The following is a 27,050-nucleotide window of genomic DNA, read 5'->3' on the forward strand; positions in this document are numbered from 1 at the left end:
TACAGTGATGCCTTTTCAGAATCAGCCTGAAAAAGAACTGATTAGAAGCATTGATAGAGTTATATTAATGATTGAAGAGAGTATTTTATAGGATATGTTTTTTCCCTTGAGTGCAGGAATTCAAGTCAGTAAAAGCATATCAGTTTAAGAGATTGTGATATCTGTACTTGGCAGGAAAATTGATTGACTTAAGCTTAACAGTGTGTCTTGTCAGACTTCTTACAATGAAATATCTTAAGGCAAATGATCAAAGTGATGCCTGTATCTTGTATTTCTGCTTTTCACTTTTATATATCTGGTTCATGGAAGGTCAGGGAGCTTGTGTGTGACTGAGAAGACAGTAAGACCTTTTATTTTTCTTACATCATCCACAGGTTGGGAAAAAAAAGCTGAAAACAGCTGTTAGTCTTCAGAGGAAATAATCAAGTATATGTGAAGTTGCTGGGTCTGGAAACTAAGACTGAATCTGTTGATTTCACTTGTTAAATTCTTCTGTATCAAATAAGTTGTTTCTCTTCAGTGCAGGAATTACTTTGTTTGCTTTAAGCATTTCAAATATGTTAGCAGTATGTTCTCGTTAGTTTGAAGTCCTAAGTTCTTATTTGAGACTAAGCTATTCAAAATCTGACCTGTGCCAGTTAACCCCACATAATAGTCTCTGCTTAGACATTTTTTTCTGAATTTTGAACCAAGGTAGATCACTACATTTTTGTTTGTGTGGTGACCTTTGTAATGTCCTTTCTCTTGAAACTCATAGCAGTTAGAGCAAATATCAAAAAGCAAGCACTGCCTTTTGTTAAGACAAGCTGCCTGTGACTCCTTAGCACCCTGGTTGCTCCTGATCATTTGGGAAGGACATTTCCTATATCTGCATATGTTTGTGTATGCTGGAGATTAAACAGCCCAAAACATCAAAACAGTGAGAGAGAAGTGGTGTAAGTAGTGGAGGGAGGAAGAACGAAACCACATTCTATTTAAATAGTCTCCATGTTCAAGCCTGAATTGGATGCTTTGTTATTCAGACCCTTCTGACAGGAACTAAAGAACTGAAAAGACAAAATCACAAATGATAATCCAAATTTCTGAAAGACTGTCTTTCTAAAACTTAACTCCTAGCATTCTAAGTTGTGTGGAAAACCTCACTTTCATAACAACAAACTTTCCCTAAGTATGTGTTGAGGTTGGTAATTTGCATAAGAGGGGAAGCAGGCTCAGAAGAAAGATCTTGGAAACCTGCATGGAGATGGCCTGCAAACAGAGCAAGTTCTTTGTCTTCTTTTTCCCTCAGTTCCAACATACAAAGTTTAGAATGGTAATATTGTTTTACAAAACTAAATCACAGCTTATGAATTTGGGAATTATATTAATGCTAATGTTGATACATTCTGTTAATGTAAAAGATTACAAGTGTGTTTGTGTTTATGTCTTCCTTTGCCACTTTTTTTCAGGTAGCCTTTTTAGTCAATATTGTTTCTGAAATCTTTGCTTTATTCCTAAGCAACAGAAAGAATTACATGTTAGTAAATGAATCTCTTTAGTACTACAAAGGATAGTAACAGATGCAAAGTATGTTTTATCCTTAAGAATATTTGAATTGCAAGTCCAAAATGTTTGTCATCTGGGGTATATGTTTCAAAAGGGTAGGCATCAGGATTTCAGCTGCAATTACTGTAATTACTGTGAGGAACATCATGTGGAAAGTTGTACTTGTGTGTGATACAGTGTATGTAGTCATGCATTTTTGATTTTATAGTTTTGTCTGATTGCTCTACACATTCAAAGTATTTTGTGTAAACACAAATAATTCCCTAGAATTTCAGTCTTCTTGGTTGTGTAGCTTTTGCACACATCTTGCAGGTTTTCTTGATAGTGGTAGCTGTGCTTATTGACTGAAGAACAGTGCTGACTTAGTACCTAATTTTTACGTCCTTGTTTATACAATACCTAAGAATAACATTAACATAATATTTAGAGTATATTTAGGGAACTGTCTGCTTGAAAAACGAGTTGTATGATCCTACAAATGGAAAGAAACTGAATGAGTAAAATACAAGAGAACTAGAGAAACACTTTGTCTGTGAGACAGCTTTAATATCTTTTCTGTTAAAAGAACAATGAAAGAGTTGTTCTTTTTAATTAAAACTCATGAATCTGCATAGCCTGCATGTGAACAGGAGCATGCTCTGTCAAAGAGAATTAACCCTTCTGCCCATGCTTGCTTTGCATATGCAGCTTTAATGATAATCGTACAGCAGAAGAACTAATTAAATGCTCATTTGCTTTTGCTTTCTTTAGTATGCTTCTTACCCTGCTTTGTAGTTGTTACGGAGCTGTGCAGAGCATGCTATTTTGCTATAAATATGATAATATGCTAGGAATTAGCTTAAAACAGTCTTCCATTAGAAAGCAACGTTTTAATCACAGTGTTAAGTTTATGTAGTTTAAAAAAATATACAGGCATTATCTTTCTGCAGAAATGAAAGTGAGTATTCTGAGACCAAGTCTGTGCCTTATTGCAAAATCGAAGAGCAGCTGGAAGTTGAATACAGATATATTTCAGACTTTTTCTGAATTTGCTTGAGTTTCTTTAAATAAATTCATCCTTTTTTAAGTTTCAGACTGGCAAAGCTGTCTATATTACAAAAGCAGCACTCTGCTTAATGCTAATAATATTCTCTGTGGAGGATTAGAATAGCAGAAGTTGCAAAAAGCTGAGGTTGAGATGTTAGCAGGAGCGTGTGGAAGTTTGTATCAGAGTAATAAAACTTCAAAAAATTAAAGAAAAAGCAATGTGAAAGTAGCATGGCTTTAACTAACAGAAAATGAAGTGTTATAACTTATGCACAAGTGTATGTGTTCTTATTACCTTCTGCATAACAATGTACAATTTTTCTACCCACGGTGTTAGGTTAAATGCAATTAATTTTAAAGTTCTTTGCTAGATGCCGTCCTTTTCTCATTCTTTCTGCCTTTTTTTTTTTTTTTTTGCTTAGTTTTAAACTCTTCCTCCTTATTTTGTAGACACTGCTCTCCTGTTCACTACTTCTTCTCTGTCTTTACGTCTCACCACTGGGCCTCTCTCAGTGTCTGTTTTCCCAACCTCCACCCCAAATTCCAGCTGTATATCTACAACCAATTGGTCAGGTAACTGTACCTTTCTCAAGTGATAGACTCTTTGATAGAGCATGCTCTGTTCAGTCCTAAAAAAATCAAGAGGTTCTTCATCACTGAACAGTTTTGACACTTTTTCCACACTGATTCCAGATTAATCTCTTGTTCCTATTGTGTTCTGAGTAGCACACAGACAGTTCACTTTGCTTCCACTGTCCAGTTGCTACTTCAGAACAGCTGATGAAACTGTCTAGTTTGGCTTTAAAATCTGTGTGTATTAGATATAAATACAGTTTAAGTATAGGATAACACTTCCAGGTTGTTATTTTTGTTACAGGCAGACCAAATGTGTGACCTTAGCTCCAGACAAATAGTTAGACTTTAAAAATTACGATGATGTAATCTGAGTGCTTGTGCTTCCCCTTTGCTCCTGTAGATTTCCTGCCTTGAAGATACCAGATGTGGTTCAGGCTTTTCTATTTTTTTTTTTCCTCCCTGTGAAGCTGCCCCTGCTTTTGAGGATGAATGTGTACCCTCGGTGTTGCAACTGGAACCCTCTAGACTGTAGTAAATGCTAAGGCAGTATGCATGCTACCTTGTGGTGGATCTGACCTTTTAAACCCCAGGGTTATAAAAGGGTCTGCATCTTTAGCTCTACTCATTTAATCCTCTTCTTTCTAAAGCACGAGTGTTTGAGCCTTCTTTCCCTCTCGTTAGTGCTCTTTTTGACCAACTTGTAGATTTCTTATTATGTGGTCTTTGTATGGCGATTAGTTTCACGATCATTTAGTTCTGCTCTCCTGCTTGTGGCCTCCTGGGTTAATTCATTTGACATCTGCTGTTGAAGAGTCCTGCGCCTTCATATCCATTTATTTCAGCCTTTCTCTTGAACTTTACTCCAACTGGACTTGCCTCCTTCAAGACCCAGTCAAACATGAAGATCCAGGCATTCTGATGAGATGAAACAACTAGTGAAGGAAGGAAGAAGAAAAAGTTGGCATTGAGATCATTATTGTAGTAACGACCTACATAACAAGTTCCAAAGATATGACCTACTAGATTAATTGGAACTGATATGTATCTGGAAGTAAGAGCTGATAAATCTGGCACTGCTAGTGAAAGACAACATAGACAAACATGGCTATCTGTCATGTTTGTAGTGCAATTACCACTGGCAATCTAGCTTCTTAATGTTATTAATCTGTCAGTTTTCTGTAAGACCAGATAATGTTTGATGCCTATCTATAGGAGGTTATTGAAAAAATACAGAAAATCCTGGCATCTGTTAGCTGAAAGGTGACAGGCATTCCAGACTGATAGAGGTGCTGCTTTTCATCTGCCCTTGCTCTGACTATAGTAAAGAGGTGTGTATGCATGTCTTACTGGCTTCTGAAACTTTTATCTTCACATCATCACTTTTCCACATGATCCGAATCCATCTCAAAGAAGGAATGATCAGAATCTTAATCCTTCAGGTGAACTGCCAGCTCACTTTACCTGGGAACAGAGTGAGCAACGCTGAGTGAGCAAACCAGTGTCATTCAGCAGGCCATACCTGCAGCTTACCCAGTTGGCCTCTGCAGTCTCTGTATTTATAAAGGTTGTTTGAAACATGGGAGATTAAAAAAGCACAAATGGAATTATTAACTGCTTTGTAGCTTAAGAACGTCGATGCTAAGTATTTGGATTGTTTACAAAATGACCAATTATCAAAGGCACTTTCAAAGAAAAGTCTCACAGGATTTGGAAGGCAGCATTTTTAGGGACCCATTCTGTACTTCTGTACCCATTTGAGCACTCTCTCTAGCTGGCAGAAACCATCTTGTTTTCGAAGAGTGATTCTGTGACATTCAGAATTACATTGCAGGGGATGGATGGATTGATGTACGTTCTTCTCTAGAGTTGGCATGTTAGAGGTGTATACAGTTGATATTGACCTTCCAGTTATTATCTTAAAGACTGAATGCTCTCTTCTTGATAACTTCAGTATCTAGATATAAACTAGAGGTGATTCTGTTCAGTAGCTGGCAAAGAAATCTAGTATACGTGCACAAACTTATTCATGCTTGTGACATTTTACATTAATTTCCTCGTTTCTGAGGTTTCATGCATAATTTGAGAAATCTTTGTCACAGATCAAAAAGATCTGCAGATTTTCAGCATGAGGTTTCTTTCTTTTCTTAGTTTAAACTAGTAGCCAGGACTGTTAGTAGGTGGGAGAACAGTCCTGCATCCTTACCCTCTTTATGTTGTTAGCTGATGATTAACATTCCAAGTGTGGCAATCCAGAGATGATACTCAAAGGAAGAAGGATAAAAGCTCCAGTAATTCCAGTATATCTTTCAGGTGGATTATTACTACAGGAACACCTCTTATAATTAGTTATTTAGAAAGGACTGTGGGGCAGCTGGGGTCGCAATATTTCTCTGACACTGGAATTAGCAAAAAGATAGGTTCATTTTTCAAACAGTCACTGCTTTCTTGAGGGTTCCAGTTTCATGCCACAGGTACTTCTCATGTTCTGAAATTAGGAGCTGACCCTGTTCATTTTACTGAATATATTATTAGCACTTTTAAAGATGTTGAAAATTCTTTGAATGTTAGTAGCAGTTTTACAATATCTGGTAGACTTTATTTACTGAAAAAAAAAAAAAAAAGAAAAAAAAAAGTGTTCTCTATATGTCAGAAATCTAGGAGATAGTAGTTAATGTGGCAGTTTCCTAGAAAACAATTTGAATAGCTAAAATTCTGGAAACTGTGGCAATAGAGCATCTGGTTTTTGGGGTCTTTGACTATCTTCTGCTATGTCTGTCAGGTTCCTAACGAAACGAGAACAGAAGCTGATGCAGCGTCGACAGCATGCTGAAGAATTGTTGGAGTGGAAACGCCGCCTGGATGCAGAGGAAGCAGAAATACGGCAGATAGAAAAGCAGGCTTTGGCTGCCTGGGACAAAGAGCTGCTTAAAACCAAAGCAGCCAAGAAAGAACTGGGGGATCTGAGAGCTGAGCCCAAAGGTAGTAGAAACTTTGGGAGGAACTTAGGCAAATAACGCAAGTCAAACATAGTTGGGCAGAATGATTGCTTAAGCTTGCACTTCTTTTATTCTGTGATCTTGTGGTGGTTCTTTTCTCAGTTTCTGCACTCTATGACATCTTTGGCCCTGTTCTTTTTTATCCCTGTTTTAAACCTTGGTCAGACATGAATTCCAGTTATGCTGTGTATCTTCTCGTGTTTCTACGTACAATCTGAAATCCATTTCTGTCTTCTCAAAGCAAAAATAGTACGTGATCTTTTGCTGATCTTATCCTGAACTTACCCTTGTTCAGTAAAAGTTTGAAATCTGCAACTGTACTGTAGAATGCTAGGATGTAGTTAGTATAAATAATGCTATTCTGAGAAAACAAGTTCCCAAATTTTAGGGGCTTCAGTTTTATCACTCTGTCTTAAGTGGAATGTACTTTGAGCATGAACCACAGAAAACTGTATTGCAATGAGAGAAAGTAATGAAACCTCAGGGACTGTTCTCAAAATAATATTTTTTTCTCCCACTGTTGAAAGGGGGTGATAGATTCACTGAAAGTCCAAAGGGAATTTAGAATGATGTCCTATCACACTTGTCACTGGAAAGCCTCGTAGATCTTAGGCACATGGAAAACAATTTAAAGATGTTGTGTGTGCAAGCCATTAAGTTCCAGTGAGGGAAAATTCAGCATGCTGAAGACAGAGGCACGGATGAGAAAATACATTTACTTTCTGTTAATTGTGTCTACGAGTGAGCACTGGAGCATGGCCCTGCTTCAGAAGAAGTTCCTCTCCCTAGCTTTTGCTCAAATATTAAATAGTTCTTCATGGCTGCTTCCATACTGCTGTGACTCCTGCGGAATTCAGTAAACAGGAATATTGAAAACCCAACTTATTATTTTACTTGTTGCCATTTGAGAGACTCATGATGAAATCATAACATTAAAATGTTCTCTGCAGTGGCTGTAAAGGAAGCAATCAATTCTAAATTCAAGATCTGACTTGTAGATTATGTGCTCCACCATGACTTCTTCAGACTAATAGTGACTCTTGCTGTTGCATGGCTAACTGGAAGGACAGGTTTCCCTAATAATCTTTCTGGAGTATGTTCTCTGGAAAATGTTAGAATATTCTGAGGAGTTTTTTTGGTTTTGACATTTGGCAATCACTAAGACTGTTTGGTAGTCTTAAATCATAGTTTTCTGGAAAAGATCCCGTTTTCATACTAAGTATTTCAAAGTCAATTTCTAGATAAGTGAATAATGCATACCCTTTTGACTTATAGCAGTCATCTAAGCCAGTGAAGATTCTTATGTTGTCTCTTTTCTCTCATTATTCAATCTCAGAAACAGCCAGTGAAGAAGAGTCTCCAGTGCCTTCTTGCTCTTGTCTGAACAGTGAAAGCTCAGTCCAAGAAGAGCTTGGCAGTCCAGCTGCAGAATCCGTCCCGTCAGAGACTATGGGCCATGGACAGCCAGAAAGCCCAGATCAGAGTGCAGTTAATGAAGAAACTATTTATTCTGAAGACTTCAGGTCTTCTACCTCACCTGGCAAACTTGTGAGTGAGCTTTTTATGCTGTATAAATTCTTAAATATTCTAAAAGGAGAAGACGAATAGTAGTCTTTCCAATTGTTGAAACAGAGATTAAATTGTGGTATGTAATACCACTGTATGTTATTAGAATAAACATTGTGATCAGTTATGTTCTTCGAAGTCCTGATAAAAAATTGCTTGAACACAGAGTTTCAGTGTTTTTAAATCTGTAGGTAGTCTTGCAAAATGTTCTGCATGTGTCACGTCGGTATGCAGTATTAAGTGGCGGAACACTGACCCAGTTAAACAATGCGTATTAGCTGTAGGCGAGCTTGTCACCATTGTATGAATTCTTTGAGGCTGAAGAAACTATGCCATGTTCTTCTGCCTTGCTTTATTTGCATATTTCCCAAAGTGTAGCTATAGGATGAGGAAACATAGCTGTATTCTGGTACACAATCCCTTGAGTTGCAGATTATGACTGCTTTCTAGTTCATACAGCCTTATTGTTCTGTTTCAGTAGTTGACAGTTTTGATAAATTTTGTCCTGACAACTTTGCTTTGCACTGAATCAGAGAGACAGAAAATGCACTTTGTGGAAAAAGTCAGAAGAACTGCTCGTGTAGACTTCCGTTACAGATACTTTCTTCTTGTAAAGTTTCCTGAGAATATATTAAAGTAAAATGTCAGATATGCACTAAAGGTTATGATTGAGGTGTGTGAAAAGTTTGTAGCAGGATACTGAAGCAGTAAGCAGAGTTTTGGAAGAATAATTGCTCTTAGAATTTTTTGCGTGCCTACAGAGAAACAGGGCTCTCCCCTTGAGTGATTTAGAATGGCATCTCTCACCTCTTGTATGAAATTGTCCTTTTGGATTTGCAAGTATATTTAGTAGGTGTTCTTATACCCTTGATTGTTACCTGTGAATACAGATGTATTGAACATCTCTGAGTCACAGCCATGTCTGTTCACCTAAGTGGTAAGAAGGTAGTCTGAACAGCTTATTGAAGTCCAGCCTCAAAGTAAGCAGTCCATTATTGCTGCTGCTGGTATTTTTGTTTTATTATTATTTTGACAAATAAGATAAAACTTGTCTTAAGACAGCTGGATAGGTAGCTTTGCTTATGAGGTGTTCTGTAGTCGTGTCAGTCTCTCCTTGTAACTAGCTCCTGATGGCAATGATCTGCTACTTTGAGAGTGAGCTTTACAAGCAGTTACTCATTTGTCCTTTTCTTCTCACACAGACTCCTCCCAAAAGCAGCATATCTGTATCAAGACAAGATTCCAGCAAAGGCAGCCATAGATCTGGGGGACAGCTCCGTTCTCCTGTGAAGTCTCATCAAATATCTCACAATTGGTCTGATGAGTCTTTATCTATGACACAGTCAGGTAAGTATTTGCTTGGATTTAAATTGCTGCTTCAAAGCTAGTCATTTTAATAAGTAAATTTGCAAAGCAGACCTAGATATGGGAAGGCAGGCAAATTCCTGCAAAATGCTGGGTTTTGAAGTTCTGTGGGAGTATTTTCCTATGCTGTAATTTGATCAATTCAGCATAAGAAGGCCCATATATCTTTGCACAGATTCCTGCAGACAGTTGAAGAAGAGTCAATAGTTAAGATGTCTAGAAGTTAAAAATACCAAGGTTGGCTGTGAGTTTAATAAATTACACTTCTTTGCTCCGCTTGTTTTAAGAAAGCAGAATATGGTTCAGCAGCATATAAACATGATTGTCTTCTTGCAGTCTGTTAGTCATATAGGCTTCATGAGCAGCCATAATCTGTGGGGTCACCATCATAAACTCCATTGATCTGTGAAGACAGTTCTGATCGTTTCTCTGCTTTTAGTCTCTGAATGATCTTGTATTCCACAGTGCAGTTGTTACAGCATCCCAAATACACTTTCTATTGGCAAACGAGGTAGCATTTTCCTGCATATTTTTGTTATGCGTATATTTTGTTTTCTTTTAATTCCTTGAGTGAATGGTTAAGTTTTTAGTGGAAGAAAAATAAGGTGGTCTTTCTGTTGTATGTCCTGGCTGTTGTTTGACTGACAGATAGCTTCACTTGCATACATAAATCTCTGGTCTTCGTAGTGCTTAACGTAGCAAGCTTAATAATCCTTTCTGCTGTTTTTAGGTTAATGTGTGTGTAAGTGCAGTAGTAGTAATTTTAAAGCAGATATTCTGCTGGATGTAGAAATGAATACATACCACTTAGATACTGACACAGAGTAATTTTTGTTTGCATTCTGGAGCGCAGTTCGCAACCCAGTGAAGCATTCAGCAAATTGATAAACCTATGTTCAAGTTCTGACTGAGGAACCATGTAAGGAAGCCATTTGAATTGTATAACAGTCAACAGTGGTCGTGAAAATAAAGTCTTTGATTTCGAATGCTAGAGACAGATGGAAAAAGGGGGAATTCCATAAGGTGGTGCTGGTTTCATAGTCATTCAATTGAAAAGAGGCAAATCTTCCAAGCTGCTGAGTAGTAGTGATGTCATTGCTATGTCCTGATGCATGCGAAGACAAGTTCGTCAAAGATGAAAGCATGCACAGTTTTTTCTTTAATGAGTTGATCAATAAAAGCTATAATTACATAATGGTCACTTAGCATTCAGGAGGAGTTAAGTACAGTGGCATCATAAAGTACTTATGATTAGCAAGTGAGATTCCATTCTTTTCATGCCTTTTTTTTTTTTTTTTTTTTTTATTCTGTAAATGCTACTAACAGTTGTTAGTGGAAAGAATACAGTAGTGTGTATTTACTGGATGTTGATGAAGTCCTTCTTGATTGTTTGTTGTCCTGTGAAATGAAATTGATTAGCAAAACGTGCTGACTAGCTCGTATGGATAACTTATTCCTAGGGCCTTCAGTAAAGCAGTTGGGAGTTCATGAGCATCCAAGCCTCTTGTCTAGAAAGCAGCATAGGCAATATCAAGCATTAGAAAAACAGACCAGCCTAGATCCTTCTGTTTGGTACTGCTGCTCTAGGTAGAAGATGAAAGAGGGCATGGTAGAATGTGGTAATTCTGCAGTGAATTCTGCAGTGAATCAACTGCAAAGTGTTCCATGGGAACAGAGGCAGGAAATCATCAGTGGGATTAAAGACCAGACTGCAGGGGATGGAGAGGAAAATGATTAAGAAATGTTAGATAGAACATGGCTGTAGTCAGTAATGGCATCTTAGGAAGATCTGTGAAATTGAACTTGGAGCGAGGATGTGCCTCATAGGTTTGTGTAAGCAGTTGCTGAGTAGTCTACTGTGTGCCTAAGCTCACTTCTACTCACTTCACTCTGAATAATATGTCACCCTGAGGCCTGACAACAGTGAAATCTGTGTTGTTCAAGTTGGCTTTCCTTCCAGCTGTCAACCACTCAGCTTTCCACTTCATAGATGTACTCAGTTGAGATAGCAAAAAATCTAAGTTGTCTGGAAACATAATCTGCTTCTGGAGTCCACTACTCCAAGAAAAATTGTTATTAATAAAGTGTACCTTGTAGCTTGAAATTTTGCATGGCAATTTTAAACATGCATTTCAGATATGTTTTTGGTATGCATCATTGGGTTGTTATATTTTTTAATGTATCAGCAAATTTTAATGTCTGCAATAAGCTGTTAATGAGATAGCCATTAATGTGGGAGACAAATATGTGAACCAGTTTGCTAGCAAGTTATTACACATATCAGAGCATCTTTCTTGTCTAAAATAAGATGCAATGCTTTTTCTTTCCTGTGTTGTACAGCACTGTTGTGAATCTAAGATTCCACTTCGAATCCTACTATGTTGAAGTCAACATAATTTCTTTGCTGTTTCACTTGGATTATATTTTATATTTACTCTGTGACTATTAATTGCTTTACACGGGACTGTTTTTTAATAGGCAAGCTATTTAAAGGCTAAAACTGAACTTTTTCAGAAACAACTTCTGATCAAAGTGATATTGAAGGACGGATCAGAGCCCTGAAGGATGAACTACGGAAAAGGAAGTCTGTGGTTTACCAGCTGAAAAAGGAACAGAAAAAGAGGCAAAAGGAAAGACTGAAAGCACAGGAGGCCAGTCTGATCAAACAACTGGAGGTTAGGAATAGTAGAAGAAGGGCAGAATGAAAGCCAAGACTGTTAGCTGTGAATAATAAATCATTATTACATGAATACTGTTGCGTGAACAGCTGTGAAAGACATGTTACTGCAATGGAGACATGGCTGTGTTTTGGCTGATTAACTGTTTTCACTAATGAACCATTGTCTTTGAGGCAAAACCATGGACTTTGAAATGTGTGTCTGTAAGGAGTTTTAGTATTCAGGAGGGTACACATTAGTATCTCAGCTTGGGTTGTTTGTGAGTGTTGCTCTTGTAATTTGACTCTGAAAGTGGGTTTCACAGCTATGGAGCTTTAGGAAGTTAAGCAGATTGCTTTACAGAGAAACTGTGTGTCCTTAAGCATTTGAGACTGAGAATTATTTATTTGATAAGTTTTGTTTACAGAATTGTCGTTATGGTTTAGTACTTTAACAGCCATAACTGTTTCTCTTGCTCAGTCATATGATGAGTTTATCAAGAAGACTGAAGCAGAGCTGAGCCAAGATCTGGAGGCATCCCCTACAGCCAAACCTCAGATTAAAACTCCATCTTCTGCTGCTGCTGAAAAACCTAAGATCAAGGCACCACCACTCCATAGGTGAATGGGATTTCTTCTTTCTGAGATTATTCTGAAACCGATGGAGTGCTGTTAGAGCAAAAATCATTTGTGCAAGGAAAGCACTTCCACAGTGCTCTTCCTCCGACACTGTACTATGGCAATGTGCTGCCAACACATGTACTGATCACATCAGACCTAAAGCAGTTACGATGCACTGTCCCTGTAATCATATCTCATTTCTGTCCTGCCCAGCCTCTCAGGTCCTATTTCCAAGTTCTTTCTGAGTAACAATTTTTGATTGAGTGAGAATTTGCAAAGTGGCTGTTTTAATTACTTAGCTAGACCATTCATCTTTGCAGCTTAATCTTGGTTTGGATCTTATGTTTTAAAAGGCAGACGATTCAATTGACTTCACTCCCTACAATATTTCAATATTTTAAGTGTTTCATTTTTTCCAGCAGATGGTACAATTTTAGTTCATTTTTTCTTAAAAAAAAAAAAAAAAAAGTTTAGTTTCAGTAGTGTATTTCTATTTCTATTTTTATTGTTCTATTTCTATTTTTATTTGTTAAAAACAGCAACCAAAAAACCTCACTCAGTTTGATTTTTCAAATTTAGGCCAGAGACAGCTAAAAACTGGAAATCACTGACTGAATCAGAGAGATCAAGAACATCTTTGGAATCCATTGCAGAGCACGGAGGTATGTAACTGGAAAAATCAGTACTACAGGTGAAGATCTCAAAGCCTGACTATTTTAAACTTCTTTAATGTTTTACTTCTTGATTCAGGAAGGGGCTCTAAGAGAACATGCAGGCTTCATAAAACCATAATGATGAAGCTGCATTTTCCATGTTTTACTTTTAGAAATATTTTGAGGGTAGAGTTTCTTTAATTAAATTAATGGCTCCCCCGCTTGCTCCCCTGCTCACCTATTCTGAAACCCCATCGTATTTAAGTTCTGTATTTTAAAGGAATTATCTCATTTAAGAAAGAAAAAATGTTGATGGGAGATGCTGTCCCTTTTAAAAACGAAAACCACTCTATTATTCATCATATATTGCTACATTAGTTGTATTCTATAAATAGCTAAGGTCTTTTTTGTTGCTTTGTTATTTGTACTTAGTAGGCTTCTGCTTTTGCTGTTTCCTGAATGCTTAGTATTTAGTTTTATTCTTGTTGAGGTTCTTATGAAACTGTAATTATGTGACAGCCTTTTTCCTTTTGCTTAGTTTCCTGTTCCTCTATCACTCGAGGAAAATAAGGAAATAAAAACAATGACGGCTTGAGAAGTAGTTGCTTAAGAACAGGTTTCTTTGAGATACTTTTCAATGTTTTGCTGTCTGTCATTAGATAATTGCTGTATGCAATTCAAATCTTCGTTGTTTTTATAGAATTGTAGAATAGTCTGGGTTGGAAGGAACCTTTAAAAAATCATCTAGTTTCAATCCCCCTGCCATGGGCAGGAATGTTTTCTATTAGATCACACTGCAGAGCCCTTATTGTGGGCTCTGTATCGTATGGTGTTATAAAATGCCAATACAAGGAACAGAATTAGGAAAACAGAGTGGTAGAACCTTGGAACTGGATGAATGTTGCCCATATTCATAGGCCAGGTAGAAATCCCTGTTTCCAAAACAGGGAATCATTTTGTATTTTTTAGGGTGGAAATCTTGATGTTTAAATTTGTTGCCTATGGTTGCGGTCTTCACTAAGATAATGTGGGCTGTACCATATGTTGTGATTCATTTTTTGTTTTCCTTCAAGATGCTGTATCATCGAAGACTGAGAGATCTGTGTCTTTGCACACTAAGAAGGAGGCTGTGACAGATGTTCACGCAGAAGAACCTTCTGGAACATCTTTGTCAGTTTCAATGCCACCAAGTAGTTCCAGAGCAGGATTTGGTGATTCCCTAGAGAATGTGTCCTCGTCGTCTCCTCTCAAAGACATAAAAGACATAAGCAGGATATCCCATGGGTCAGTAAGCACTGTGGAAAGTGTATCCAAGGAGGAGGCTGTCCTCAGTCATAAATCTGAGATATTGGAAAACTTGGAGTACATAAAATCAGAGGAAAATGAGCTTGAAGATTGTCATGTTAAGTCTCTGGAGCATTCAGATGTCTTGTTAACATTAGATAAAGAACAGGAGAGATCACTGGACATCCTTCCAGGGAAAATCCTTCGTTCCAAAAACGAACCTTCTCTAAAGGAACCTTTTTGTTTGACTGTGGAAAGCCATCGTGGTGGGAAAGAAGTCTCAGAAGAGAGACCGGCAAACAAAGATGCTGCAACTGTCCCAAGCGTAGAAGAATCTTCTCACAAACTGAGCATATCAGCAGAAGAAAAAGATAATCTGCTTTCAGAACATCTATGTAGTCAAAAGGAGTCATCATACATTGAAGACTTTGAAGGATCCTCTTCCAGGAAACAGCCATCAATTGAAGAAGCACTTGCTGTGGAAGAATACAAAGATGATTTTGAAGCATCTCTTCTCTCACCTAAAAGGGACTTTCAGTCATTGAAAGAGCAGTCCCTGTTCACACAAACCAGCAGAAGCAGATCCAGCAGCCTTGGCAGTGATGGTGAAATCAGTGAATGCCTCAGTGACAGATCTCTCTCTCTCTCTGGCAGCGTGCATTCAGATAGGTTATTAGAACTTAAGTCCCCAACAGAACTTACAAAAAATACTGAGTGCAGAGATGCGGAGAAAGATGAAGCCACTGTTCAGTCACCTCCACGGCCCTTTGTTTCAGTGACAGAAGAAATTGATAGTTTGCCAAACTTCAGCATAGGTGATAGGGTACTTGTAAGTAAAGTCCAACCTGGAACATTGCAATTCAAAGGTGTGACTAAGTTTGCCAAAGGGATTTGGGTTGGTGTGGAGTTGGATAAGCCTGAAGGGAGTAATGATGGAACTTACGATGGTATTAAGTATTTTGATTGCAAAGAAAAGCACGGTATTTTTGCTCCTCCCCAAAAAATCTCTCACATTACAGAAAGTATTGATAGCCATTTAGATGCACATGAGTATGAAGACTCATCCTTTGATGATAGACTGGAGAAGAAAGATAAAGATGAGCAGGAAGACAAAGGAATTTCCAAAACTAGCAAGGAAGATGAAAGCCAGAGTACAGATGCAACAGAGACTTCTTCTCGAGGTAAAGCTGCTGCAGACACAGCTGTTTCAGAAACTTCAGCTGGAAAAAGCATTGATGAGGTCTCATTTTCCAAAGCAAATGGCATAAGGATTTCTGTAGCTGCTGAATCCTTTGCCCAAGAGCAGTCTGTGGTGGCTTATCTGAAGCATGCTGTAACACAGGAGACCAACCTTACTCCTCCCATTTCTGATGTCACAGATAAGATTTCCAGTGTTCAGCTGGATGACACCTCAGATTTCTTTTCTGAAAAACTGGAGAGACAGAAAACACTGGGGGAAGAATGTTGTGAAAAGTTAAATGATCTCTCTCCTGGAGTTGTGGAGAAGCCTGCAACTCCGCTTCTGGATTTGCTGACAAAAGAAAAGAACCAATTAGAAGCTCAACTTAAAATACCAGTTAAAGAGGAAGAAAAATCCAAAAACCAACTGGAAAAGGTCAGTTTGCTCACAGACAGTCTGCTTAAAGATTTTGTGAAAGATACAGTCAACCAGTTACAGCAAATAAAGAAGATCAGGAATGAGAAAATCCAGCTCAGCAACCAGGAGCTCTGTGATGCGAAGGAGCAATGCAGTTCCCCATTCCAGCAGGTAGAAGAGCAGATTTCTGATGGACTGGACAATTTTTTTCTAAGTTCGGACTTGGAAGATGACAGAGAAGAACTTTCTTCCCCAGATATGTGCCCCAGACCAGTAAGTAACAGACATCTTGCTCTCATTTTAAGAGCTGGTGATTCCTTTGATTATAGAATCTGAAGAATGGCAGTGTGGCAGCAGTTTGTTTTCTCATAAGTTCTGTTCACATATGTGATGATTGTTTGTTTGTATGTCTGTGTAATGCATGTTTTGCTGTTTCCTGGTTCACAACTCACTTTAGTATCCCCACAGGCTTGAAGACAGATTTTGGCACATGAAAGTGAAAAACCCTTCACTTAGATTGCATTCTGCTTACGTGTTCATTTTCATTTAGTTGTTACCCTCGGTCTTTATTCTAAAAAAGTCACAATACAGTAGACTGTAAACTTACTTCTCTCTATTCTTGGTATGAAGTAATCATCCTGTAAAAGAATTAGTTCTACAGAGATCATTAAGTTGTCAGACTGCTCTATCTGCAGAAGTAATATATCATGAGCAGTGGAAGTTCAAGCTTCCTCGGAACAACCATTAATGAAACAGATTTAGGACTTGGCCTCTGCTGGAGATGCTAGTAAACCTGTCTCAATATATTATCACATAAAGCTTCAGCTCATTTCACCACTGTGAGCACTGCTCAGTCACTAGAACAGCCATCACCTGCTAAAAGCTTTTAGGCTGTTAATGTAGATCTGAGAGTGCTGGTAAGCGAAGTAAAAAGTTGTATGTCACATTATCACTTTTTAAACTACTCAGCCTTTCATAAACAGATGAACATTAAGACAGACGGTGGGCCAGGAACACAATTGTAAGCTCTTTGGGAGCCCTCTGAAAGCGTCCATCAGGAATGATAGAGGACCCAGGCATTTTTGCTGAAGCATCTCTAACTTCCCTGTGGGTTGTTTGTTATTGCTGGGAGAATTTAAGAGTAGTTGTGGATGTATAACCTATCAGTAAAGTGTTTGAAAATCCAAGCGGAATATCTGATAGACAAGAATGCGATGCTGCTTTTAAATTTACTCTCCTGCAATTCACAGGAGAGCCCGGTATTTGGTGCCAGTGGTCAGGAAGAGCTTGCCAAGAGGCTGGCAGAGCTGGAGCTCAATCGCGAGTTCCTGAGTGTGCTGGGAGATGAACAAGACTGGTTTGATGAAGACTATGGCCTAAGTTCCCGTAAGGTCCAGCAGAAGCAAGCCGAGGAACCAGCGGTGCTGCCCAAGGTAGAACCACAGAAAGTTCCACCAAAGCCATGTGAGGAGCTTTTGGCAGTCCCTCATACTGCAGTTGAGGTGGAAAGTTTGGTGCATGCAGCAGCTGAAGAACTCTGGAAACTGAAAGAGCTGGGTCATGATCTTCAAAGTTTCAACCTTCACACTGACTTTACTAGTACCATCAAAGAGCAGGACACAGACTCCATAAACAAGCAGGTCTATAAAAAGGTACAGTCTTCAAGTGTTTTGCTTTTGTCCTTTGAATTGTAACTGTGAAGCACAGAAGGCCTCAATTCTTATCTCTTCTCTGTTAAGGTGGTATTTGATTTAACAAGAGAGATCTTTGGGGAGATCTTTGCTGAGGATCCTAATCTAAATCAACCTATTTGGATGAAACCATGTCGGATTGCGTCTGCTTATTTTCGCCGAGTGAAGGATCCAAATGATTTGGATGAGATCAAGGTAGGAAGAAATCCTTGTCATACAGGGAAGATGAGATGGAAAATATTATTGACAGTTGCCTGATAGTAAAAAGGTCATAAGGGGTACGGACCATAGAAGACGTATTGAGAAGATAAATTAGATTACAGACCTGTGAGAGTTTGTCAGAATGGTCTGTTTCACTCAAAAGATTTGCCTCCCAGTCTTCTTGGCTGGTACTAGCTGCTTTTAAACTACAGCCCTCGACTGATAGGGTGTCCTTGGTCTTGGTATGCTCACAGATTGCTACTTTAGCAGATTTCAGTGGAACACTGTATTTTGGGTATAATGGCGTGGATCCAACTGTAGGGTTGGGCCAAATGGGATGAGCTGGATTACTACTCTTCTTCTTTACTGAGATGTACCTGTGCCAACCTCATTGAGGACGGTGGGGAGTTGCCCAGGTTAATCCAAAATATAACTGGTGAGAGTGCTGTGGTGTTTGGTAAGCCTCATGAGGTCTCCTGTTGCTGGTAGGAGTGCTCAGCAAAAGGATAGAACCTCAAAAAGGCAGAGCTAGACTAGGACAAAATTGAATTTGTAGGGCAGCTTGCTAGGAAGACGCTCATCAGGACATAAATGAATACTATACTGTTTCTTCTGATTTTTTTTTTTTTTTAACTGTAGTTTGATTAATTGTCTGCAGATAAAGCATGTTAACTCTCTGTAAAAGTTTGAAGTAGCGTCTAGATCAACTTTTTAGTTGAGAATACTTTCAAAAAGCATATCTCGGAGAAGAGAAGGGGCACAGGACAGGGACACCAAACTCCCACTCTACTTTTCTTTAATATCTTCCTGCAAAATGAATGGTCATAATCTCCTGTTTACTGTACTGTTTAATTGAAAGCTCTTCTTCTCAAGATCGTTGTCTCAGAAGTGGGTGTCATTTTTTTTTTTTTTTCCACTGCTGAATTTAATAACTGTTGCCTGTGTAAGTCTGCCTCAAAGACTTTGCTGTAACTTTCTTGATCCATCGTATGTCTTTTGACTAAACAGAAGCTTGCTGTGCTTTCTATAATCTGACTTAGGGTAAGTACTTTGAGCTAAGAAATGACAAGTGTACACAAATATGACTAAATCTCATCTTTTCTGTTCTGCAGAACTTCATTGCAGCTGAAGTACTGAAGCTTTTTAGTCTAAAGAAAGAGCCTAATAACAAAACAGACTGGCAGAAGATGATTAAATTTGGGCGGAAGAAACGAGACAGAGTGGATCATATATTGGTGAGTGGATGAAAAACAGCAGTCATGTCCGATACTGTCCCTCAGACTGAAGTATGACATGATCATATTTTTCAGATTTGATCATACTATTTATGGAATGCAGAGTATGCAGGAGATCTTGAGAGGTGTTTAATTTTAGACAGCACACTGTTGTCAAAACAAAGTAAACCAAAAATCTAGTCTGTTACCAATGAAGTGAGGAGACTTGAGTGAATTCAGTTCAGATTTACTGGATGTGGCTGGAGGATAGACTTGCACACTGACAGAGGTTTAAGGCATGAATTTGCATTGGAATAGTTGACTGAAAGGAGAGCAAACTTTTTCTTTGGGAAGGGGACGTGTTTTTTTTGTTTGTTTTCTTTTTGTTTTTTCCAGTTTTAAACATTTTTATTTTGAAGTAATATTGTTTTTATTGGAGGCAGAGATACTGAGGTCATAGTAGACCTGATTGCTAACCAAACTGAGCAGAAAGGCAGCACAAATCTTTAGGTTAGAAGAAAGATTTCCATGAGATGGTGTGGGACATGATGCTTCCTTCATACAAGACAACCAACCTGCCAGCTGGTACCCAAAGCTAAGCATTTCCTCAGAGCTAAGTAATGAACATGAGTTCTGCTCCTGTAGCACTTGACATAACTGATGAATGCATCTGCAACTGGGCAGAGACTTAGAAACAAAGTGTTAAAACTCTGTAAGATGGAGCATATGTGTGTGTGTACTGGTTTTGGAAGGTTACTTGTTGGCTTATATTGCAGGATGATTAACATCTTTATTGGCTGTAATGATGGTGAAGGTTCTACTTGGGAATATGAGTTGTCATTAACACCATGCTTCACTTAATTATACCTGCAATTGATTCCACACACACGCACACATAAGTAACTTCAGGTCATGGGTTGTGTGGTCTTTTAATTGCCCATCAGTGGAAGGTTTCCAAAACAGGCTTTTTCCATAGGGAGAATGTGGACTGTATGTTTAGGTATAGGACCTGCATATCCTAGTACTCTTGATTCTGAATTATAGAAGCTGTTCATAGTGTGTGCCAAAAAGTCCGATGCTTAGATCCAGGGGAGAGTTAATAGTTCAACCATTATGCTTGTGTACAGATTGTGTACGTGCTCCTAATTTCTTTGAGTCACACCTAGAAAGAAAGTTTCCTAATTGGGAAAAATCCTTCCAGTTGAAGGCGTCCAAAGGACTTTAGATAGGATAAGTTGGAAGTTCAGACAGTCTGGTGTGTGATTTACATGCAGACCCAGATATCAGAGATTAATAGCGCTCTGGCAGTTTGGGCTTAATAAATAATGTGTTTAATTTTATTTTGTTCTCACAAGTGCATGGTAATAAAATTTTAGCTGAAAGCTGGGAGTAACTGAAGATTGCAGCTTACCATGCTTTGGAATTAAGGCAGCCTCTGGGGCATTGCTATCAAAGCCATACTGTAATGCTGCTGCTAACTAAAAACCTAAGGAGATACTGTTTGGTTTCTCTTGTTTTGTTTTATTAATATTTCTATAAAATATGAACTACTTGAATAGCTTTCCTCTGTCCCCTAGTCAGCCTTCAACTTGTGCTAAAGGTCATGAATTCTGTGGTAACACAAATGCGAGGCCATAACTGGATATACAGGTCTGTAAAAGGTCTGCAGCTATCTGCTAGTAACTCATGCAGCCCTGAGCAGAGGTTCCAGTTCTGGAGTTGCACACGCATTGTTTGAAATATATTCAAATAGTAGAACACAATGATTTTCTGAAAAAGAAATCAAGACTTTTGGGTAGGTTCAGGTATAGTAGAAAGAAACTTCCTTAGAAATGACAACTGAAAATGCTTTGTTTGTTGAATTTGGGAGATACACATCCCTTGCAGTGTGCAGAATCTGTCAGAGCTGGCTGATTCTCCATGTTCTTTTACTGCTTATTAAGACAAAGACTGTTAAAAATAAAATGTGTTCTTTTTATTTAAAGAAGAGGTAAACTGTCTTCTATTACTTGCATTTAAACTTCGAGCACAAGTCCTTCCCAGTTTCTTCCTTCAACTAAAAGTAATTTTCAGATGAAAACAGTTTTTGACAGTTCTTACTGAGACAACTTTGTATTTTAGTGTCTTTGAGAGGAGTGAATGCATCTGGTGGCCAATATGGACACACAGCCAACTGACCCAGGAGCACAGTACAATTAATGCAGGGGTTTTGGTTCCGAGGAAGAAGAATTTGTTGCACACCAGCTTCTCCAGTACAGCAGCAAAGGCTGTCAAATAGCTGTCTGCCATCACAGGTGGCTCTAAAACCTAAAGCCAGGTCTGTTTGCTGAACAGCCTTTTGCTTCTTCTGACGACACTGAGCAAGCACCAGGCTATTTTGCCTGGCTTAATCTCTCCCTCGTTATTTCTGGATGTGTCCCTGGTTTATCACACTGAACCCAGTTCCTGATAATGTCTGGCTCCAGCAAAGTTCAGCCCTGTGGCAGGGGCACAGCAGTTTGAGCAGCACGTGTTCTGGAGGGGCCCTGGGAAGCAGGGTCAATCAGCCACTGCACAGCCAAGAATCAAGGGGAGAACTGGATAGATCAGCAACTTCCACCAGCAACTGCATCTTCTATTCTTACTTCCCACTTTCATCTGCCATTTCCCACAGCAAAATAGTTACCAGTTCTTTTTTGCCAGCAACAAAAGCCACTGTGCTTTTTTCTTTTTGGCAGCATTAACTTTGATCAGGCTGGCAGATCTTTAAGGAGTCTTTCTTTAGAGCACAACAGCTCTCTATTACCAGGTGTAACAAGTCAGGAAGGGAAGGCAGGAGACTGGCATGGCTGAGCTGGGACCTGCTGGTCAAGCTGAAGAGCAAGAAGAAAATGCACAGGCAGTGGAAGCAGGAACAGGTACCATGGGAAGACTATAAGGAAGCTTAAGGAAGCTGCTAGGCTGTGTAGGTTTGGGGTCAGGAAAGCCAAAGCCCAGCTTAAACTGAACTTGGATGGAGATGCCAGAAAGAACAAGAAAGGCTTCTACAGGTACCTCAGCCAGAAAAAGGAAAATTCAGGAGGGACTATCCCCCTAGAGAGACAAGGAGAAGGCTGAGGTACTTAAATTTTATATCTTCCCTGATAACTGCTTGCCACACATCCCTCAAACATTTGATTTTGTAGGAGGGGATTGGAGACGCAACGTCCCTCCCACTGTAAGTAAAAATCAGGTTTGTGACCCCTGAGGAACCTGAACATCCACAAATCTGGGTCCCGATGAGATGCAGCCCAGAGTCCTAAGGGAATCGGCTGATGTAGTCACCAAGCCACTTCCAGTGATACCTGAAAAGTGGTGGCCACCAGGTGAAGTCCCTGCTGAGTGGAAAAAGGGTAACATCACACCCATTTTCAAAAAGGATAAAAAAGATTACTCTGGGAACTACCAAACCTGTCAGTCTAACCTCTGTGCCAGGGAAAACAGTGGAACAGATCCTCCTGGAAGCTATGCTAAGGCACATGGAAGCAGGAAGGTGATAGGGGAGAAGCAGCACATGGCTTCACCAAGAGCAAATCCTGCTTGGCCAACTTAGTGGCCTTCCATGACGGTGTCACTGCATCAGTGGACAAGGGAAGAGCCATGGATATCATCTGTATCCATGAGCAGTGTCCCCCAGGGGTCAGTGCTGGGGCTGACACTATTTAATATCTTCATCAATGACAGGGACAGTGGAGTGAAGTGCACCCTCAGCAAGTTTGCTGGTGACACCAAGCTATGGGTGGGGATGCCAACCTTGACAGGCTGAGCAGTGGTCCAGGAGAACCTCATGAGATTCAACAAATCCAAGTGCAAGGTCTTGCACCTGGGTGGAGGCAACCCTCACTACCAATACAAACGGGGATGAAAGGATTGAGCACAGCCCTACCGAAAAATGCCTGGGGGTACTGGTAGATGGCAAGATGGACGTGAGCCAGCAGTGTGCCCTCACAGCCCAGAAAGCCAACCATATCCTGGGCTGCATCAAAAGAAGTGTGGCCAGCAGGGCAAGGGAGGTGATCCTGCCCTTCTACTCTGTGCTGGTGAAGCCTCACCTGGAGTACTGACTGCATTCAGATGTGGAGTCCTCAGTACAGGAGAGACACCAGCCTGTTGGAGAAGGGCCACAAAAATGATCCACAGGATGGAACACCTCTACTATGAGGACAGGCTGAGAGACCTGGGGCTGTTCAGCATGGAGAAGAGAAGGTTGCAAGGTGATCTGATAGCAGTCTTTCAGTATCTAAAGGGGAGCTACAGGAAAGAAGAGGACAGACTCTTTAGCAGGGTCTGTGGTGATAGAGCAAGGGGAAATGATTTCAAGCTCAGAGAGATTTAGATTGGATATAAGAAAAAAATTTTTACAGTGAGAGTGGTGAGGCACTGGCACAGGTTGCCCAGAAATGTGGTTGGTGCCCATCCCTGGAGACTTTCAAGGCCAGGCTGGATCAGGCCCTGGGCAACCTGATGGAGCTGTGGTGCCTCTGTTCATTGCAGGGGAGTTGGACTAGATGGTCCTCATGGATCTGTTCCAACTCCAAGGATTTTAAGATTCGATCTATCTCCTATGAATTTGTAGTAGCATTTGTTACAAGTGTTTTCTGGTCTGCAGGACAGTTGCTCAGCTATTAACATTTACAGCGAATCTTCACTTTCAGTAAACAAGCACAGAAACTTCACTTGTATGAGAAATGACTTAGTTTCAAATCAAGTTAAGGAATGTTTAGATGTTTGCTTTTCTTCTTCTTGTGTCCCTTTCATATTGCCAGCTTTGTCTTGTGTATTCTATCTGTGCTCCATGGGAGAATCTTAAATGTATACCTAGGCAGAAGTGCCACGTTTGGGTGTGCATCAGCACTTCCTACACCTTTCAAAACCTTTTTTAATACATAGTGAGAACCCTCAGTCCTCTTTATTTAAGCTCAAGTGCTAACAATAGGCTGTTTTCACTCCTCTTTTTCCACTTGGGTCTTCAGCCAAAACTCTCTGCCAATTTGTTTGCACAGGGCTAGAACACACTCTGCTGTTGCTTTTCCCAAGCTGACCTGCCACCCCTTTTCTTTTATCCTGAATTAGAGAAAGTAAAGCTCACATGATACTGCCAAACCAATATGTTTAGTTTTTGAACCCTGTCAAGAGAGTACAGAAAAGTACTTGATCTTCTGGCCCAACCACTCAAGGACTAAAAGGTTTCTGTCCATGTGATTTTAAACTCTGCAAAAAAGCCAAGCTGTTCCTATCAAGCTGCCTTAATCAGAGAAAGCCCACTTTTGTGATGCCTGAGGGAAGTCCTACTGTAAGAAGAGAATCAACAAAGAATCTCTGCTCTTGTGTATAGTTGTGCACCTTATTTCTGAGCACCGAGAGCACAGCGCTGTGAGAATGCACCTGCCTGCCATCCTCATATGGGTATTCTTCCAAAGCAGTGGTTTATTTCTGGGTTTCTGTTATTTCTAGGCTCCTAAATGATCTTTTTAAATGTTGTTTACTTTGCAAATATTAATGCAAATGTTATTTTGCATGAGAATCTCTAGAAATCAAAGCTTATCACCTGAAGTTTCCATCAGATTTCATTCTTCTCAGTGTTGTTTTTGGATACCATGACATTTATTACCTGGCCTGGAGGATCACAGGCCCCTACACAAGTTAGAATGGGTCTGCAGGAGAGCCATAAGGATGATAAGGGGCTGGAGCACGTCCTCCATGAAGGAAGGCTGAAGGAGCTGTGCTTGTTCAGCCTGGAGATGACAAGGCTCCTGGGAGACCTCATTGCAGCCTTTCAGACCTTGAGGGGAGCTTATAAGCAGGACGGGACTGACTTTGTACATGGTCTGATAGGACGAAGGGGAATGACTTTAGACTGAAAGAGGGAAAATCTAGGTCAGATGTTTTGAAAAAAATTCTTTTCTTAGACATGGTGAGGTGCTGGCACTGCTGCCCAGAGCTGTGGGTGCCCCATTGCTGGAGTGCCCCAGGCCATGGATGGGCCCTGGGCAGCCTGAGCTGCTGGGAGGCAGCCAACCCTTGACAGGGGTGGGACTGGGGAGAGCTTTGGGTCCCTTCCAACCCATTCTATGAAAATGTCTCTGTTGCCTAGAAGCAGTTTGTGATAAATGGATCAACAAAGCAGTTGCAACTGCCTCGGCTCAGATGTCCTCAGCTAGAACTACAGAGCAGCGTGGTAGGCTCCACACATGTTCTGAATACACTGTAAATGAGGCTAGCCTGCAGCTGCACATTGCACCTTCCAAAAGTATGCTCAAGGAAGTCCTGCTGATACCAAAGGAAATTGTGCCCTGTGCCTCAGAGAAAGAAGGGCAGGATAGAAACAAGAAAAAAAACAATCATTTAAACTGGTTTTCTTGATCTCTCCGATGCTGTTGAACATGCAGATTTTCTCTCCTTATATCAAGTTAACTAGTCCTTTCCCAAGTACTTGTTTCTTTATCTTATGCATCACTTTTTCCTCCTGTAATACAGTAAAAGCAGTGTTCCGTCACGTTGTGGGTGAGGCAGAGTAAATAGCAGCTTACGGTGAGTCTGGATGTTGGGGTTTGCTTAAGAGCTAACAAAATTACAGCTTTTAACCTACCTAGTTGTTCTACTTGCTTCCAACCCCACGTTCGGTTCATGAGGTCTGGACTTACCTTCCCAGCAGAGAGGCTGCTGCTGGCCTGGGGAAATCCTGCAGGGAGCTGTGTCAGCTGGCAGTGGGCAGCTGCTCCAGGTACCAGTCCTGGGGCAAGGTCTGCTGGCATTGGTCTCCACCCATCTCCTTCTCTTCCAGGATCTTTCTTCCAGCCAGGATCTTCGCTGTTTTCTTTTTGAGACCCCTGTTTTCTCTCCAAAACCACTTCTGCTTCTTGGAAACCCTTCTTTTTGGCACAGTCCTTTTCAGGATCCCTATCTCCTCCCTTTCCTCATCTAAATGGTCTCTTTGCAGGCATGCAACACGTGACCAGCCTCCCAATTGGTGCTTGTCTTCTGCCTTTTTATTAATGAGAGGGTATGGGGCATTCCCTTTTTTTGTTTACTCAGAGCTTATCTGAATGTACAGCCAGCACACATGGGTTGCAGGCAGGAAGCTTCTGCTAGAGACTTCAGATGTCTGTGTGGGGGTGGATGCCTGGAACAAACTTATACCTAGTTATCTGCCTCCTGTTAGCTTTCACAATTTAAACTGTTTTTCACCTAGGACACACGTTCAAAGTTTGGTTGCCAGTATTGTTACTTAATTAAGCCATTGCACTTAATCTCTGACAGCTGCATGGATTGCTTGCAAAGACTTCTAAGCACGTGGTGTGGCTCTTGCAAAGCTGTTTGCAGGCTGAGATCCCTGCCCTCCCTCCCCAGGCTCTCTTAGGAGACGGAGAAAAGACCTGTCAGGCTGAAAGCCTGTGTGTGAGGCCTTACAAACAGCTAAAAACCGTGACAGCAATGCAAGTTTCCTGGGGTTCCCAGTGCAGCCTGTTCTTGGGCCTCGTGCTGTGTTTGGGTTATTGAGTTATCACTATGCTACGGCAGCTGTCACTTTCAGAACAGATGAGTTTCTGTGCAGTTTAGTTTTGGACGAAAGGGAGGAAGTGTTGGGGCTACAGTTCTTGTATTGTTTGAGATAAGAACACGTTACATATTGATGCTAGATTAGTGGGTTTTCAGTATGCTTTAACATTCTTTCAGCAGCACCTAGATGCCTGGCTAACTTTAAGTGGCTAGCAAGAGCATATTTGGAGTTCAGAGCTTGGGGTGTGTGGTCAGAGGAGCTCTGTGCTGAAGCTGAGCAGAGGAAGAGCTTTAATCAGATGTTCTTTGGCCTTTTAAATGAGCAACGTTTGTATCCACTCTTCTTTTGAGAAAGTTTGAACTTTGTTGGGATGTATCTGTAACGCTAACAGAGTCACCGATACACATTTTTGATAAGCTTAATTGGAGGTGGGCAGTTTGGAGAGACTGCTGATTAGGCTTTACCATATACCTCTGTTACTAAAACACCTCTTTGCCAGCAAACAGTGGGCAGCAGATTAAAAGGACACAAATAGCCATT

At 40.2% G+C, this 27,050-nt stretch overlaps 1 protein-coding gene and 1 long non-coding RNA gene across 15 annotated transcripts in view; one reads left to right on the forward strand and one right to left on the reverse strand.

Moving 5' to 3' along the window:
- CEP350 (centrosomal protein 350) overlaps positions 1–27,050 on the forward strand; it is a 71,860-nt gene that overhangs the window by 37,163 nt on the left and 7,647 nt on the right. For 9 of the 11 annotated variants that reach the window (XM_085232116.1, XM_085232118.1, XM_085232120.1 and 6 more), the window contains exons 28-38: positions 3,022–3,144; positions 5,927–6,126; positions 7,480–7,691; positions 8,912–9,056; positions 11,589–11,749; positions 12,212–12,351; positions 12,931–13,013; positions 14,078–16,158; positions 17,136–17,537; positions 17,625–17,771; positions 18,890–19,012. In XM_085232116.1, coding sequence (XP_085088242.1) covers positions 3,022–3,144; positions 5,927–6,126; positions 7,480–7,691; positions 8,912–9,056; positions 11,589–11,749; positions 12,212–12,351; positions 12,931–13,013; positions 14,078–16,158; positions 17,136–17,537; positions 17,625–17,771; positions 18,890–19,012 — 3,817 coding nt within the window. The remainder of the gene's footprint in view (positions 1–3,021; positions 3,145–5,926; positions 6,127–7,479; positions 7,692–8,911; positions 9,057–11,588; positions 11,750–12,211; positions 12,352–12,930; positions 13,014–14,077; positions 16,159–17,135; positions 17,538–17,624; positions 17,772–18,889; positions 19,013–27,050) is intronic. The other 2 variants (XM_085232124.1, XM_085232125.1) reach the window with 1 other exon arrangement.
- LOC146543688 (uncharacterized) lies at positions 1,468–26,361 on the reverse strand. 4 transcript variants are annotated; one of them, XR_014885328.1, is made up of 3 exons: positions 25,654–26,213; positions 7,404–25,475; positions 3,584–4,079 (listed from the first exon to the last, which is right to left on the reverse strand). It is a non-coding gene; the product is annotated as an uncharacterized LOC146543688 (long non-coding RNA). The 4 variants fall into 4 exon arrangements; XR_014885327.1 differs by having other exon boundaries at positions 7,404–14,764; positions 25,654–26,138; XR_014885326.1 differs by having other exon boundaries at positions 7,404–14,250; positions 25,654–26,134.

This window comes from Meleagris gallopavo, chromosome 10 (assembly GCF_905368555.1).
Source record: "Meleagris gallopavo chromosome 10, MGAL_WU_HG_1.1, whole genome shotgun sequence".
Classification (NCBI taxonomy): Eukaryota; Metazoa; Chordata; class Aves; order Galliformes; family Phasianidae; genus Meleagris; species Meleagris gallopavo.